General features: G+C 39.4%; 1 protein-coding gene across 1 annotated transcript in view; it reads right to left on the bottom strand.

Moving 5' to 3' along the window:
- Positions 1–6,604: 6,604 nt before the first annotated feature.
- The window catches only part of LOC143276919 (dnaJ homolog subfamily C member 27-like), a 28,122-nt gene continuing 20,865 nt past the window's right edge, over positions 6,605–13,861 (bottom strand). Inside the window, exon 7 of the mRNA XM_076581586.1 lies at positions 6,605–9,335. Coding sequence (XP_076437701.1) covers positions 9,203–9,335 — 133 coding nt within the window. The 3' untranslated portion in view covers positions 6,605–9,202. The remainder of the gene's footprint in view (positions 9,336–13,861) is intronic.

The following is a 13,861-nucleotide window of genomic DNA, read 5'->3' as shown; positions in this document are numbered from 1 at the left end:
TGCATTCAGACAAATCCATATACGCTTAACCACATCTCCTAAACAAATGCCTGACCAGCAGTGTAACCCAATGCACTAAGGCCTTGACCAAAAAAAAAAAAAAGCCCCCCCCCAAAAAAACAACAACAACAACATATATACATAAACATTTATAAATAACTGATAAATATTAAAAGTTATTATTATTATTATTCACCAACCCAAGTACACAGGACAGACCTACCACAACTGAAAAATTTGTGTACCTGAGCAGCACTGTCAGATATGATGGAGAAGCAGGCAGCAACATCAAATAAAAAGAAAAGACCATGACATAGCTCAGGACAAACGTTGCTGGACACCGGATGCAGAACTCTCTTTAAAGGCCCAAACCTCCAATCGAAAGGCCCTGGTACCAGGTCCCAGGACGCAGGGCAAGGCAGGAAAACACCCAGAATGCCATTTGAAAGGCCCTGGTACCAGGACCCAGACTCGGCCAGAGCAAGGCGGGACAAAGACACAGGATGCCAGTCGAAAGGCTCTGGTACCAGGTCCCAGGACCCAGAGCAAGGCGGGACAAAGACACAGGATGCCAGTCGAAAGGCCCTGGTACCAGGTCCCAGGACCCAGAGCAAGGCGGGACAAAGACACAGGATGCCAGTCGAAAGGCCCTGGTACCAGGACCCAGACTCGGCCAGAGCAAGGCGGGACAAAGACACAGGATGCCAGTCGAAAGGCTCTGGTACCAGGTCCCAGGACCCAGAGCAAAGCGGGACAAAGACACAGGATGCCAGTCGAAAGGCCCTGGTACCAGGACCCAGACTCGGCCAGAGCAAGGCGGGACAAAGACACAGGATGCCAGTCGAAAGGCCCTGGTACCAGGACCCAGACTCGGCCAGAGCAAGGCGGGACAAAGACACAGGATGCCAGTCGAAAGGCCCTGGTACCAGGTCCCAGGACCCAGAGCAAGGCGGGTCAAAGACACAGGATGCCAGTCGAAAGGCCCTGGTACCAGGACCCAGACTCGGCCAGAGCAAGGCGGGACAAAGACACAGGATGCCAGTCGAAAGGCCCTGGTACCAGGTCCCAGGATCCAGAGCAAGGCGGGACAAAGACACAGGATGCCAGTCGAAAGGCCCAGTCCCAGGACACAAGTCACGGGGCAAGGCCGGACGAAGACCCAGGTCACCAGACGAAAGGCCCGGGACCTAGGACACAGGGCAAGGTGAGAGCTGGAAAATTACAGAATGTCCACCCCACTGCTGAATGATACTATCCTTAACCTTAATTCTGAACAACAGAAATGTACAGCACATTCACTACTACAAAACAGGAAAATAATTTCACTTACAAGACAAATATACACTGCTTATACACTGGCACTCACCCTCTCTGCACCCAAGATACAGAACAAATGCCTAGTTTTACATAACTGTAATTCAGGTTAAACCTATCAAAACACGATAATAATAAAACTGGCCAAATCATTAACACACACCAGAAGAAAAGGTACACATTCACACAGTGGAAGCACAAATAATTAAACAATTTTTCTGTCAAAACTTCCCAACGCACCCTTTCCCTCTCCTGTCAACCTTCTACCTCTTTGCATCTCCCCATACCCCTGTGTAGAAATCCCAACCAGCTAAATTGACAAGTGGCTTCTTCCTGCCACGGGTAGTGTACTTCTATAACGACCACAAAGAAAACTGCAACAAAGACACAAAAAGACACCCAGAAGGGACTCCAATGGATGGCAGGTGGCCCTTCACTTGGTGCCAAGATGTTGGGGTACCTACCCCACCAATACTGGAGACAACCTGTAAATTACCGCAGTCGGACTGCAAAAGCCCAGAATATCATTGCTGTCCACACTCAGTTGAGCTGAGGAATGTGCCCATGGCTCATGCACACTTTGAGAATTTTACCCCACCTGAAGGATGGGAGGAGGGAGGAAAAGTGGAAGAGGAGGGAAAACACAATGATGGGCCACATGCCCTAAATGTCACCATGAGTTGTGACACCCAGAAAGAGCACATCACCACAGTGCAGCGCCATCCTTTTTCCTTCTTTTTTTTTTTTTTTTTTTGTCTGCAGCTGTATTAGTTTTACCATCAATGTAGAGTTTTTTAGGAATTTTTCCAAAGATAGAATTTTTGTTGCTGCGGGTCCGTTTACCTGCATGCTGATATTGGGACCCCACTTAATCATCTCATCTGAAAGACTAACACCAAAACCACCATTCAAGTTGTTATGAAGGGGGAGTAAAAATCTGTCCATATATGGGACTGAACCTGTTGACACTTTACAGCTAGCCCACCACTCCACAAGCGGTGTGTGTGTGTTTGTGTGCGTGTCCGTCTGTGCATGTGTGTGTGTAAGTGTGTGTGTGTGCATGCGTGCATCTGTGCATGTGTGTGTGCACACAAGCATCTGTACATGTGCGTGTGTGTGCACGCATATCTGCATGTGTGTGGGGGTGTGTGTGTGTGTGAGAATTGGAGCCAGAATCAATTTTAATTGTCAATTAAACATTAACAAGGTTTATGAAAACACACACACACACTTTGTATAGTTTGCAATTATCAAAACAATGATATTCATTTTCTATTGTTTGACATTGTTGGCATAACCTCTTTTTTGGGGGAAGTTAAATTACAAGATCATTACAGGATATTCTTAGTTTGCACAATGACTGTTGGTTATAATCAAGATATCCTTCTAGTAAAATAAGGTTCACTTCTGTATTCATCAGTGATTTTTTCATAAAATTGCTATCTTTATTTATTTTCAGATTTATTTCTCTTCCAAAACATGTCCAAAACCAAGATTTGTTTGATCCATGCTGGCCGATTTATATCTTGTGTAAGCCTGGTTATTTTTAATCTTAAAGGATATTTGCCTATTTCACTTAGTACTGCTAAATTTGTGCCTTTTTGTGAACTCCCAGTACTTGTTTAAAAAAAGCCCAAATAAACATGTTCATCTGGAAATTTGTTCACGATACAATGGCTATACATGTTTTTAAGGTAAAATGATTGTCTGCTTTTTCACAAGTGGGGAACCATATTTCTACACCATACGTAGGGTAACTATAAACAATACTATCAAATGTGTGTGTGTGTGTGTGTGTGTGTGTGTGTGTGTGTGACTTTGTATGTCTGTGTTTGTACATATATGTGTGTACACCACCAAAGTAACTCAGCAGCAGTGCAGGGTCTCCTCTGGTGTTTCCTCCTGGTTCCCAATGGACTGCTGACGTTGGAACTGTGGCAGACAAATCCAGGTGAAGCTGTGTATGGGGGACTCAGAATGAGCAGAGTGGGAGTAGTGCCACTGAAACAGTGCAGATGATGGGGCAGCAAAAAAGCAGCGACAAAAATCTTCGTCTTCTATGTGAATAGTCAACAACTGAATGTTATGGTAAACCTGCATAAGTCTGTCTTCCATGTGAATGGTCAACATTTCAACATACGGTACACCTACATAGGTCTGTCTTCCATGTAAATGGTCAACAATTCACCAATAGTTGGTCTGTCTCAAAACAGAAGTATCTCATGTCTTTTATATGCTGACTCAAAACTACTTTCAAAAACTAAACATTGCCCACAGCTAAAACTTAAACAGTTACACATATATTATTTACAATGGGGTATTCAAATCAATAGAGAAAAAAACAAAAGTAGTCATATTTTCAAGATTAGAAACACAAGCTTGAATATTATATTTAATGTGAAACAGAAGTCATAGAAACAACTGAAGAGTAAAAATATACGGGAATAATATTCCATAAATCAGGCAATTTTGAAAATGCTACAGAACATCTGGCAAAACAAGGGAATTAAGCATCTCATAGTTTTAAAACAATTTTCAAGAATGAAAACATATGCATACATATAATATCAAAATCATTTTATTGTCTCGTTTTCACCTATGCTAACGTAAATATGGTTCCCTACTTGTGAAAAAGCAGAATTTTATCTTTGACAACCTGTATAACCATCATCCCAAGAACAAATTTCCACATGAGCATGTTCATTTAAGCTTCTTTGGGAGTCCACAAAAAAGCCACAAATTTAGCAATACTCTGTGAAGTAAGTAAATACCCTTAACTTTAAAAGTGATTAGTCAAATAATAAAATTTTGTCTTCATACAACACAGGCACAAGCAAAAATTCATACGTCAAACTTGTGCATGATGACATGCTTACAGAGGAAACAAAAGAGCGAACATGGATTAACTTTGTTAGAACTGTATTGCAAAATCTGGGTTAAGGACATGTTAGGAATAATCAGTCCACAGTCAACATTCACAGACTTAGTCGCATTACAGTGAATGAACTAGAATATGGATATGTTTCATATTGAAGAAAAACAAATCTGAAAATAAATCTAAATCACCATTTTAGAATAAAATTACCCATGAATACAAAACCAAACCTTATTTTCTTGAAGGATATCTTAATCATAATCAAAAACAATCATCATGCAAATTAAGAATATCCTGTCATGATCTAGCAATAGAAAAAGGTAGATATTTTAACATCCCAAAAGAAATGAGACGATGTTTACAATGTCAAACAACAGAGAATGAATATAATTTCTTAGATGACTGCAAATTACACAAAGATATTTCAATAGAATTCATACACTAAATTCAAAATACCTTCCAAACTCTATTAAACCCAATTAACTGATACTGGAAGAAAAACTTGTGCGAATGTTTGGAAAATTTATTCTACATTCTATTTTATTTATCTATTATTCTGTTTTACATTTTGTGTGTGGTATATGTAGCTTTGCATGCATGTCTTATAAATCTTTTCATGATTCTTTTTACATCAGAATTGATTCTGATTCTGATTCCTACACAAGTCTGCCTTCTATGTGAATGGTCAACATTTCAACATAAGGTACACCTACATAAGTCTTGTCTTCTATGTGAATGGTCAACATTTCAACATCAGGTACACCTACATAAGTCTTGTCTTCCATGTGAATGGTCAATATTTCAACATAAGGTAGTTACATCTGTCTTCCATGTGAATGGTCAACATTTCAACATAAGGTACTTACATAAGTCCTGTCTTCCATGTGAATGGTCAACAATTCAACATAAGGTACACCTACATAAGTCTGTCTTCCATGTGAATGGTCAACATTTCAACATAAGGTACACCTACATAAGTCTGTCTTCCATGTGAATGGACAACATTTCAACATAAGGTACACCTACATAAGTCTGTCTTCCATGTGAATGGTCAACATTTCAACATAAGGTACACCTACATAAGTCTGTCTTCCATGTGAATGGTCAACATTTCAACATAAGGTACTTACGTAAGTCCTGTCTTCCATGTGAATGGTCAACAATTCAACATAAGGTACACCTACATAAGTCTGTCTTCCATGTGAATGGTCAACATTTCAACATAAGGTACTTACACAAGTCCTGTCTTCCATGTGAATGGTCAACATTTCAACATAAGGTACTTACACAAGTCCTGTCTTCCATGTGAATGGTCAACATTTCAACATAAGGTACTTACATAAGTCCTGTCTTCCATGTGAATGGTCAACAATTCAACATAAGGTACACCTACATAAGTCTGTCTTCCATGTGAATGGTCAACATTTCAACATAAGGTACACCTACATAAGTCTGTCTTCCATGTGAATGGACAACATTTCAACATAAGGTACACCTACATAAGTCTGTCTTCCATGTGAATGGTCAACATTTCAACATAAGGTACACCTACATAAGTCTGTCTTCCATGTGAATGGTCAACATTTCAACATAAGGTACTTACATAAGTCCTGTCTTCCATGTGAATGGTCAACATTTCAACATAAGGTACACCTACATAAGTCTGTCTTCCATGTGAATGGTCAACAATTCAACATAAGGTACGCCTACATAAGTCTGTCTTCCATGTGAATGGACAACATTTCAACATAAGGTACACCTACATAAGTCTGTCTTCCATGTGAATGGACAACATTTCAACATAAGGTACACCTACATAAGTCTGTCTTCCATGTGAATGGACAACATTTCAACATAAGGTACACCAACACGATATACTGAGTGGAGTGATGGCCCAGAGGTAACGCATCCGCCTGAGCTTGCTGGTTCAAATCACAGCTCAGCCGCCGATATTTTCTCCCCCTCCACTAGACCTTGAGTGGTGGTCTGGACTCTAGTCATTCGAATGAGATGATAAACCGAGGTCCTGTGTGCAGCATGCACTTAGTGCATGTAAAAGAACCCACGGCAACAAAAAGGGTTGTTCCTGGCAAAATTCTGTAGAAAAATCCACTACGATAAGAAAAACAAATAAAATTGCACTCAGGAAAAATATCTTTAAAAAAATGGGTGGTGCTGTAGCGTAGAGACGCGCTCTCCCTCGGGAGAGCAGCCTGAATTTCACTGAGAAATCTGTTGTGATAAAAAGAAATACAAATACAAAATATCAGTCTCTGCAACAAACTGCAGCTCAGCCAGCTGCCATGCCACAGTGATTAACATCACAGACTGATGACTAGAAAACTGTGGATTTGAACTCCATCTCAAGCTTAACAAATTTCATGTACTACAAGGCATTTCGGATTATAAGGTGCCTCCTCAAAAAAAAAAAAAAAAAAAAAAAAAAAAAAAAATCCAAATTTAACAATTCATAATGTGCAGCATATTATAAGGCACAAACCAAAGTGATAAGGAAAAAGGAGATGAGCACTGATGTTCGATCACTTGCTGCTGCAGCCATGTTTGCACCTTCAGCCAAAGTTGATGTTATGGCCCTGATGTCATCCTTGGCACTCTCCCAACATGCTGCGTCCTCTGTTCGTTTGTCTGTACTGCAATCTCCACCTTCTTGAATCTGCCTGTCCCAACTCCCCCAAATGTGTTGTTTGCATAAATATGAGTTGCCTATAAATTGTTTTGATTCTGATTCATGAGAAGGTTTCATTTGTTTTAACTGCCACAAATGCCATACTTCCAGGTTCAAAGCTATTCTTTGTTACAATTCTGATTCATAATGGCATTCCAACAGATTTTAATCATGCATTAAGCACATTATGTGCAAAAGTCAAAGCTGAGGGAAAAAGTAGATCACTTTACATGCTGTAAAATATGGTAAATAACAGTAAAAGATTTGTCATCATGAATCAATCCTACTCATATTGTGCCATAGGCTTGACTGGAAGCACTGACTCACAAACTTTGGGAGGACTGGAATCACAAAGTGGAGTGTCATCCACTTCGTGGATGTCATCTTTGTGTGTTGTTTAAATCACCTGTCCACAGTGCAAGGATCTGTGTCTCTCAGGTCTGGCTGATGTGGAATATAACTTATGAAAATGTGTATTGAACACAGACTTGTCACTACATCTCAAACCAAACGATGGGCGCAATAGCCGAGTGGCTAAAGCGTTGGACTTTCAATCTGAGGGTTCCGGGTTCGAATCACAGCGACAGCACCTGATGGGTAAAGGGTGGTGATTTTTCCAATCTCCCAGGTCAACATATGTGCAGACCTGCTAGTGCCTGAATCCTCTTTGTGCCTACATGAAAGCAGAAGATAAAATACGCACATCAAGATCCTGTAATCCCTGTCAGCCTTCAGTGGGTTATGGAAACAAGAACATACCCTGCATACACCCCCCTCCCCCCAACCCCTTCACTCCCCCCCCCCTGCCCCCCACAGCCCCCCCACCCAGAAAGAGGAGAATGGCTGCCTACATGGCAAGGTAAAAACGGTGATACACATAAAAGCCCACTCATGTACATACGAGTAAACATGGGAGTTGCAGCCCACGAACACAGAAGAAGAAGAAGAAACCAAACTGATTTCCTCACTCACTCACTCAGTCTGGCTCTATGGCTAAGCAATTATTGTCATCTGTAGGGAGCTTCATAGGTGGTGTCCTTTTTACTTTGAATCAGAAAAGGCATGGGGAAGCGAAAAATTTAACCCCAAAAAACTTATCCCCACAGATCATCATCGTCATCCTTGTCAATCATCACAAAAAACTGAATTCAAATTCATCCCAAATTCCAGACAGAATACAACAATTAGCAATAAATAACAGATAAAGCTCAAACAAGCTCTGCAAAGTTTTTATACAATCACTCTTGCAATTCAAATGTTTTCCTGGAGGGGAAACAAACTCCAGCAAAATGGAAAAATGAACATTACTCAAATGTCACTCACAATCAGAATGCAGGGAAAGCTAATGTTTCTACACATATTAAAAGCCATCCTGAGACATAACCCATAAATATACCCAAAAGTCAAAAATAAAAAAATCAGACTTCCCACCCTTACTAAACGAAAAATTGGAAAATGCCAGTTTCAAATCAATAACTTCGCATAAGCATTTAGAAAGTTTTAACTATTCTGTGTTACTAACAGCAAGTTTATTCAGTGTCAAAAGTGAAACAAACCACTAGTCTAATTAGACATAAGAAATTAAAGGGTTGAACAGTCTTTATGTTTTTATACCATCAGAAGTCCAGAAGTTAAACAGTTAGCAGTTAAACAGCATCTGTGTTTTCATATCATCAGCAGTAATAAGTTAACAAGTCTCTGAGATGTTCATACCATCAGCAGTTAAACAATTAACCAGTGTTCTGTTTATTAGAACACCAGTTTAACTGTATGACACAACTAATTTCTGGCTTATTAATTTGTTTATGGCAAACACAGTTAAAAAATTAACCAGTGTTCTGTTTATTAGAACACCAGTTTAATTGTATGACACAACTAATTTCTGGCTTATTAATTTGTTTATGGCAAACACATATTCCCACTGATAAAGTTACAGAAAACTTTGTGAAGATCAACATGCGATCGGAACTTAACAGGAACTGTTTTGCCGGAAACAAACTAAGATTAATGACATACACAAATAAGATTTGGTAACCATGGAACGAGATCACTCTTGAGTAGTGATGAGGAGAAACGTCAAATCGAGAAGGCTAACTCAAAACTGTGATAGGTATGGTTTTTATGGTTCATGCTGACCACACTCTACTACCATGAAAACACACCAAGTACGGTTCTGACTCACAGTAACCAGTTTTGCCGCTTCAACACAGAAAGACGCCCTGCTCTCTCCCAGTGATGGAAACCACACCCATGCAGACCACACAAGACATGAACACACTGAGGGACACCGCTGACATGAGTGAAGGGTCTACTGGCAGTGCAGACACTCAGCTGCACCGTTTGAGTAGAGCGGTGCGTGCCGCCACCAGCACTTTGAAAGCTTCCTCACTGCCTGGGGCCACATTCTTGTCAGGGTGCAGCAGGACGGCCAGGCGTCGATAGGCCTTGTTGATGTCATCCCTGGAACAACCCATCTTACCATAATATTATTCAATACATGATGTAAGTCATGACACAGGTTTTCTTTTTCTTTTTCTGCACTGGTGCGTTTCAACTACCACATTCATTAATATGCATTAATATGCTTTTATGTGCATGATTGGCAATATAGGCAACTATACTCTGTTTTCAGGGGTGTGCATAATGGGTATGGATGCACAAATTTGCTTTTATGTGCATGACCTTTTTTGCCCTGCTATGTGGCAGCTATACTGTTTTCAGGGGGACGGGGGGTGGGGGGGGGTGTGGGGGGTGCATGTTGTGTACCCTTTTGTTTCCATCTTCTACGTTCATGGGCTGCAAACTCCCACATTCACCTGTATGTTTAAGTGGGCTTTTACATGTTTCACCATTCATATGATGGTTAAATAAGCTTGTTGTAAGGGATGTGTGCAAATCTGTATTGATATCCACATGCTCTTGCCATTTTTCAGCAGGAAATCACTTTGCTGTTTGATGGTCATACAGCGATGATTGTTGAGTGTTCCTGGGTTCTCTGTGACTGTTTGAAGTTCTTGTGGGTTATGTCCTATTTGATAACTATGCAAGTTCTGGCTAATACCCTTCCATTCTTTTATGATGGAAACTCAAATCAGCCTGCTAGCAAACTGTACAATGTTGTCTGTCTCTCTGGGCTGTACTTGTTGGAAGAATTTGAAGACATTTTTCTTTTAAATCTTTCTAAGTACTGTTGTACCTCATATTCATATTATCATAACACTGCAGTTTGAACTCTGTGAAGTTGGTCAGTGTTCACCAGCCAACACACAGACTAACATTCCCAATCTTAATCACACTGTAGTTGAAGCTGTAATGTCAACAAACTTCATACAACAACTTTCCTTGCCTCACTGATGTGTCTATCGGTCTACATGGTAGAACAACAATTATCTTTAATATTAGATGATGATTAATTAGTGATCAATTGTCAAATAACTTTATCATTCTTTCTGTGAGGCAATCAATGGTGTGATAGTCTTGTTTCTGATTTTTTAGGTACTCTTTTACTGTTGTTAAGATTTCAGATCTCACCAGATGCTGGCCACTCATTGCACTACCAACAAATCTATCAGCTCGCTCATTTCCTTTAACTCATTCAACCCTGCGCCCGCCTGAGAGGCGTGCGCCGCTAATCGCCGTTCTGCGCCTGAGACGCCTGATAGGTGGGTGAAGAAACCCATTTATTTCAACCAGTTCTTCAGCTCATTATTATGCATTAAACTGCTATGTAAGGGAAGTACCTCCAACTTAACTTCCTTCCTCAATGGCATGCGAAGTTTTGCTCCAAAAATCAAATGAATAGTGTTTTTTTATCCGGTTTTCTGCATCTATATGGTAAAATGTCAAAGGCTTACTGTGCAGTTTACAGCTCAATGAAATTATGATGGACTCTTGCAGCGAATTCAACCCAGATAATGATGATTTGTCTTATAATTCTTACGGTAATTCATGGGAAAATGAAGGAGATGAAATCCGCAACAAGTGTAGACAATCAAGTAGATAGCCCCACAACCTTCAACATCGACTGAAGCTGACATTTTACGATTTCTATTTTTCATTTAAAGTTACAAGTATACTATTACGTCCTTTGTCTTAAGACTTCAGCAATTTGTGTCAAAATTACATTCCAGTCATAATGTGAAGTTTGGTAGCTGTTAGTTGAGCGGCTGCTATAAATTTGTTTGCTTTTGAATCTGGATGTTGTACATTTTTTCATGCCACTCTGGGCTCCCCATTCTACTTTCAGCTTTTTGTAGAAGGTTCATATAGTCAGTCAGAATTATGGCATGTTGATTTGAAGGCACACATATGGATGCCAGCCACTGGACAGCATGTGTTACAGCTTCAACTTGATTTCTCAGACTAGAGGTTGTGACTTTGTATGCGGCATCCTCTTCCCCAATTGTTTTTCCAGTTTGCTTTACATTGTAATCCCCAGCCAGACTGGTCTTTGGTGACTGAATCATATCCTCTTCTTTGCTGTCTTCTTCAGTAAGTAGCTTCACCTCTGCATCTGTCCAGCCCTCTGGCCATTCCCGATAATGTCTTCCAGAGAGGGTGAAACGTTAATGTTGAAAAAGATATTTGATGTGTTTTGCAGCTAGCATACAAGCTGAACGTTGTCTTCTTGTTGCTCTGCATCCTAGACAGTTGCATTTTGGCTCCTTCACTGCATCATGCAGTGGGTTTTTAGGGTTTTCTGATGCTCTGAGATAAGCTTTAACCTGTTCTAACTTGTGTCTGGCCTGCACTGAAGGAAGGTCAAGCAGGTATCGCATGATCTCTGTATTGTGCCTTTCGTTGTTCCCAAGATCAGTCTCAATGCATTATATTTAATTCCTTTGAACTTCAGGAGGCTGCTTTGAGAAAGTGTTGTTTGCTCTAGTCCACAGTCAACTAAACTGAGAATGAGTGATTGATATAGGTGGAAGAGGTGGTGTTTTTCAATGCCTTTGGCTACCATTGCCTTTAACCCATTCAGTGGCATATTGTAAAAAAATTAATGTAAAAAAAGGGGGAGGGGTCTCTCCCATTGCCAGAGAATTTTGATGATGCAGGGGTAATATATATTTTTTTTAAATTCAAGTAAAAAACTATAGGAGATACAGAACGAAAGTAAACATTTTTATGACTGAAAATGAACATGGATTCTAACTATGGGCTTTTTAAAAATTATTTTGAATCTAGATAACTACTCAGGCATTTCAAGTGAAGATAATAACTTTTAAGAATTGAAAAAGTGTACTTCCACCTCCACAGAATGACACCCTTAAAGAAAGAAAACAAACAAAATACAGCTGGAAACAGCATTTTTACTGTCTGATTATACTTGTAAAAGAAAAGACAAGAGAGGCAAGGCCTTCAAGACTCACTTGTGACATGCACTTACTACAATAATTGAATCAAAACACACAAAAAATCAATTGCAAAACAAAAGTCATGTGCACCTCCCAACATAAAAATATAGACCACACAAAGTTGTGTTGGATTTCACATTGTTTTTCACTTTTTTTTTTCTCAAAATTAAAGTCACAAAGGAAAAAAATATCATTTCTAACTCACACTTGCTTTTGTTTAAATGAAAGAGGAAATGCACCTAAGTGTGACCAACATACAGACGCACACAGACACACACAAGATAGGTAATAAAGTTAAGTGTATACATGTATAAATATATAAGATGTACCTGAACTTTTTGTTAAACTATTACGTAATGCATTATAAGCTTAATCATATGGAAAACAATTAATACAATGTGAAAAAACTCAATATGGGTATTAACAATGTGCCTCTCTGCTTTCTGATTACAATTAGTATTAGAAAAAATGATATTCACAACACATTTTCATCACATTACAGATTTTTGTGATAACCCTGATTCAGTAAGACCCAACACACACACACACACATTTATATATATATATATATATATATATATATATATATATATATATATATATATATATATATAAATAATTACTTTATAATCTAGACCATTTTTTTAAAGTCACTCTTTTTCTGGTGTAAACTTCAAAGTCATACATACAACTATTTAAGTATGCAACTGCATTACATGTTCACACATGAAAATCAAAATTCAAATGATAAATATAGGTCAGTTACATTTTATACATGTATTTATATAAATACATAAGATGTAACTGAACAGTGAGCTTTTTACTATGTATGAAAAACAAAATCTGTTAATTACGTAATTATAAGCTTATAATTGTTGAGAAAAAGTGTAATACAGTGTGAAAAAATAAATATAGATATTAACAATGTGCATGCCTATGTCTTTCAAATGATTGTTCAAACTCAAATTTGCTTTAAAAATAAATATGGATATTAACAATGTGCATGGCTATTTGTTTCAAATGATTGTTCAAACTCAAATTTGCTTTTTGTTTAAGTGAAAAACGATTCAACTTCATATAAGAAATAAAGTTCAGTTACATTCCATACACAAGATGCATGGTTCAACCCCCCGGAATGGATCAGTCAGGCCAGGGTCTGTTTCCCAGCAGTCCGAAATCAGTTATGCAAACTGCTATCAGTCATACTATATTATTGTTACAGAACCTCACACTCACACACACACACACACATAGACACACACAGATACACACATGTGAACACAACAAACAACTCTTTCATTAATAAATATCTATGTATCCTTATGTCAGGTCAGGTCATTAGATCTGCTACTGGTAACCTGTAATCCAGTACAACCTGTTCAGTACAACCGGCGACTAAACCGGCACTCCCACCGCTCCCTTGCGGGACTGGTGAGGCAGGTGGCTAGACACCCTTATGGAATTAAAAACGAGATCCATAAAAGGGCGTCGGCTCAGGAGAGCCACCGACGGCCATCTAGCTCCACCGTGCTGTGTGCATGCCACACGCAGTTGGCCCCCGGGGTGTGTCTACCCATGCATGTGAAGTCTGGATCCGGCAGAATATGCGGAAGAAACCTATCGGTTCAA

This window comes from Babylonia areolata, chromosome 33 (genome assembly GCF_041734735.1).
Source record: "Babylonia areolata isolate BAREFJ2019XMU chromosome 33, ASM4173473v1, whole genome shotgun sequence".
Taxonomy (NCBI): Eukaryota; Metazoa; Mollusca; class Gastropoda; order Neogastropoda; family Buccinidae; genus Babylonia; species Babylonia areolata.
The sequence above is the reverse complement of the archived record's forward strand: the minus strand, read 5'-3'. Positions and strand labels throughout refer to the sequence as shown.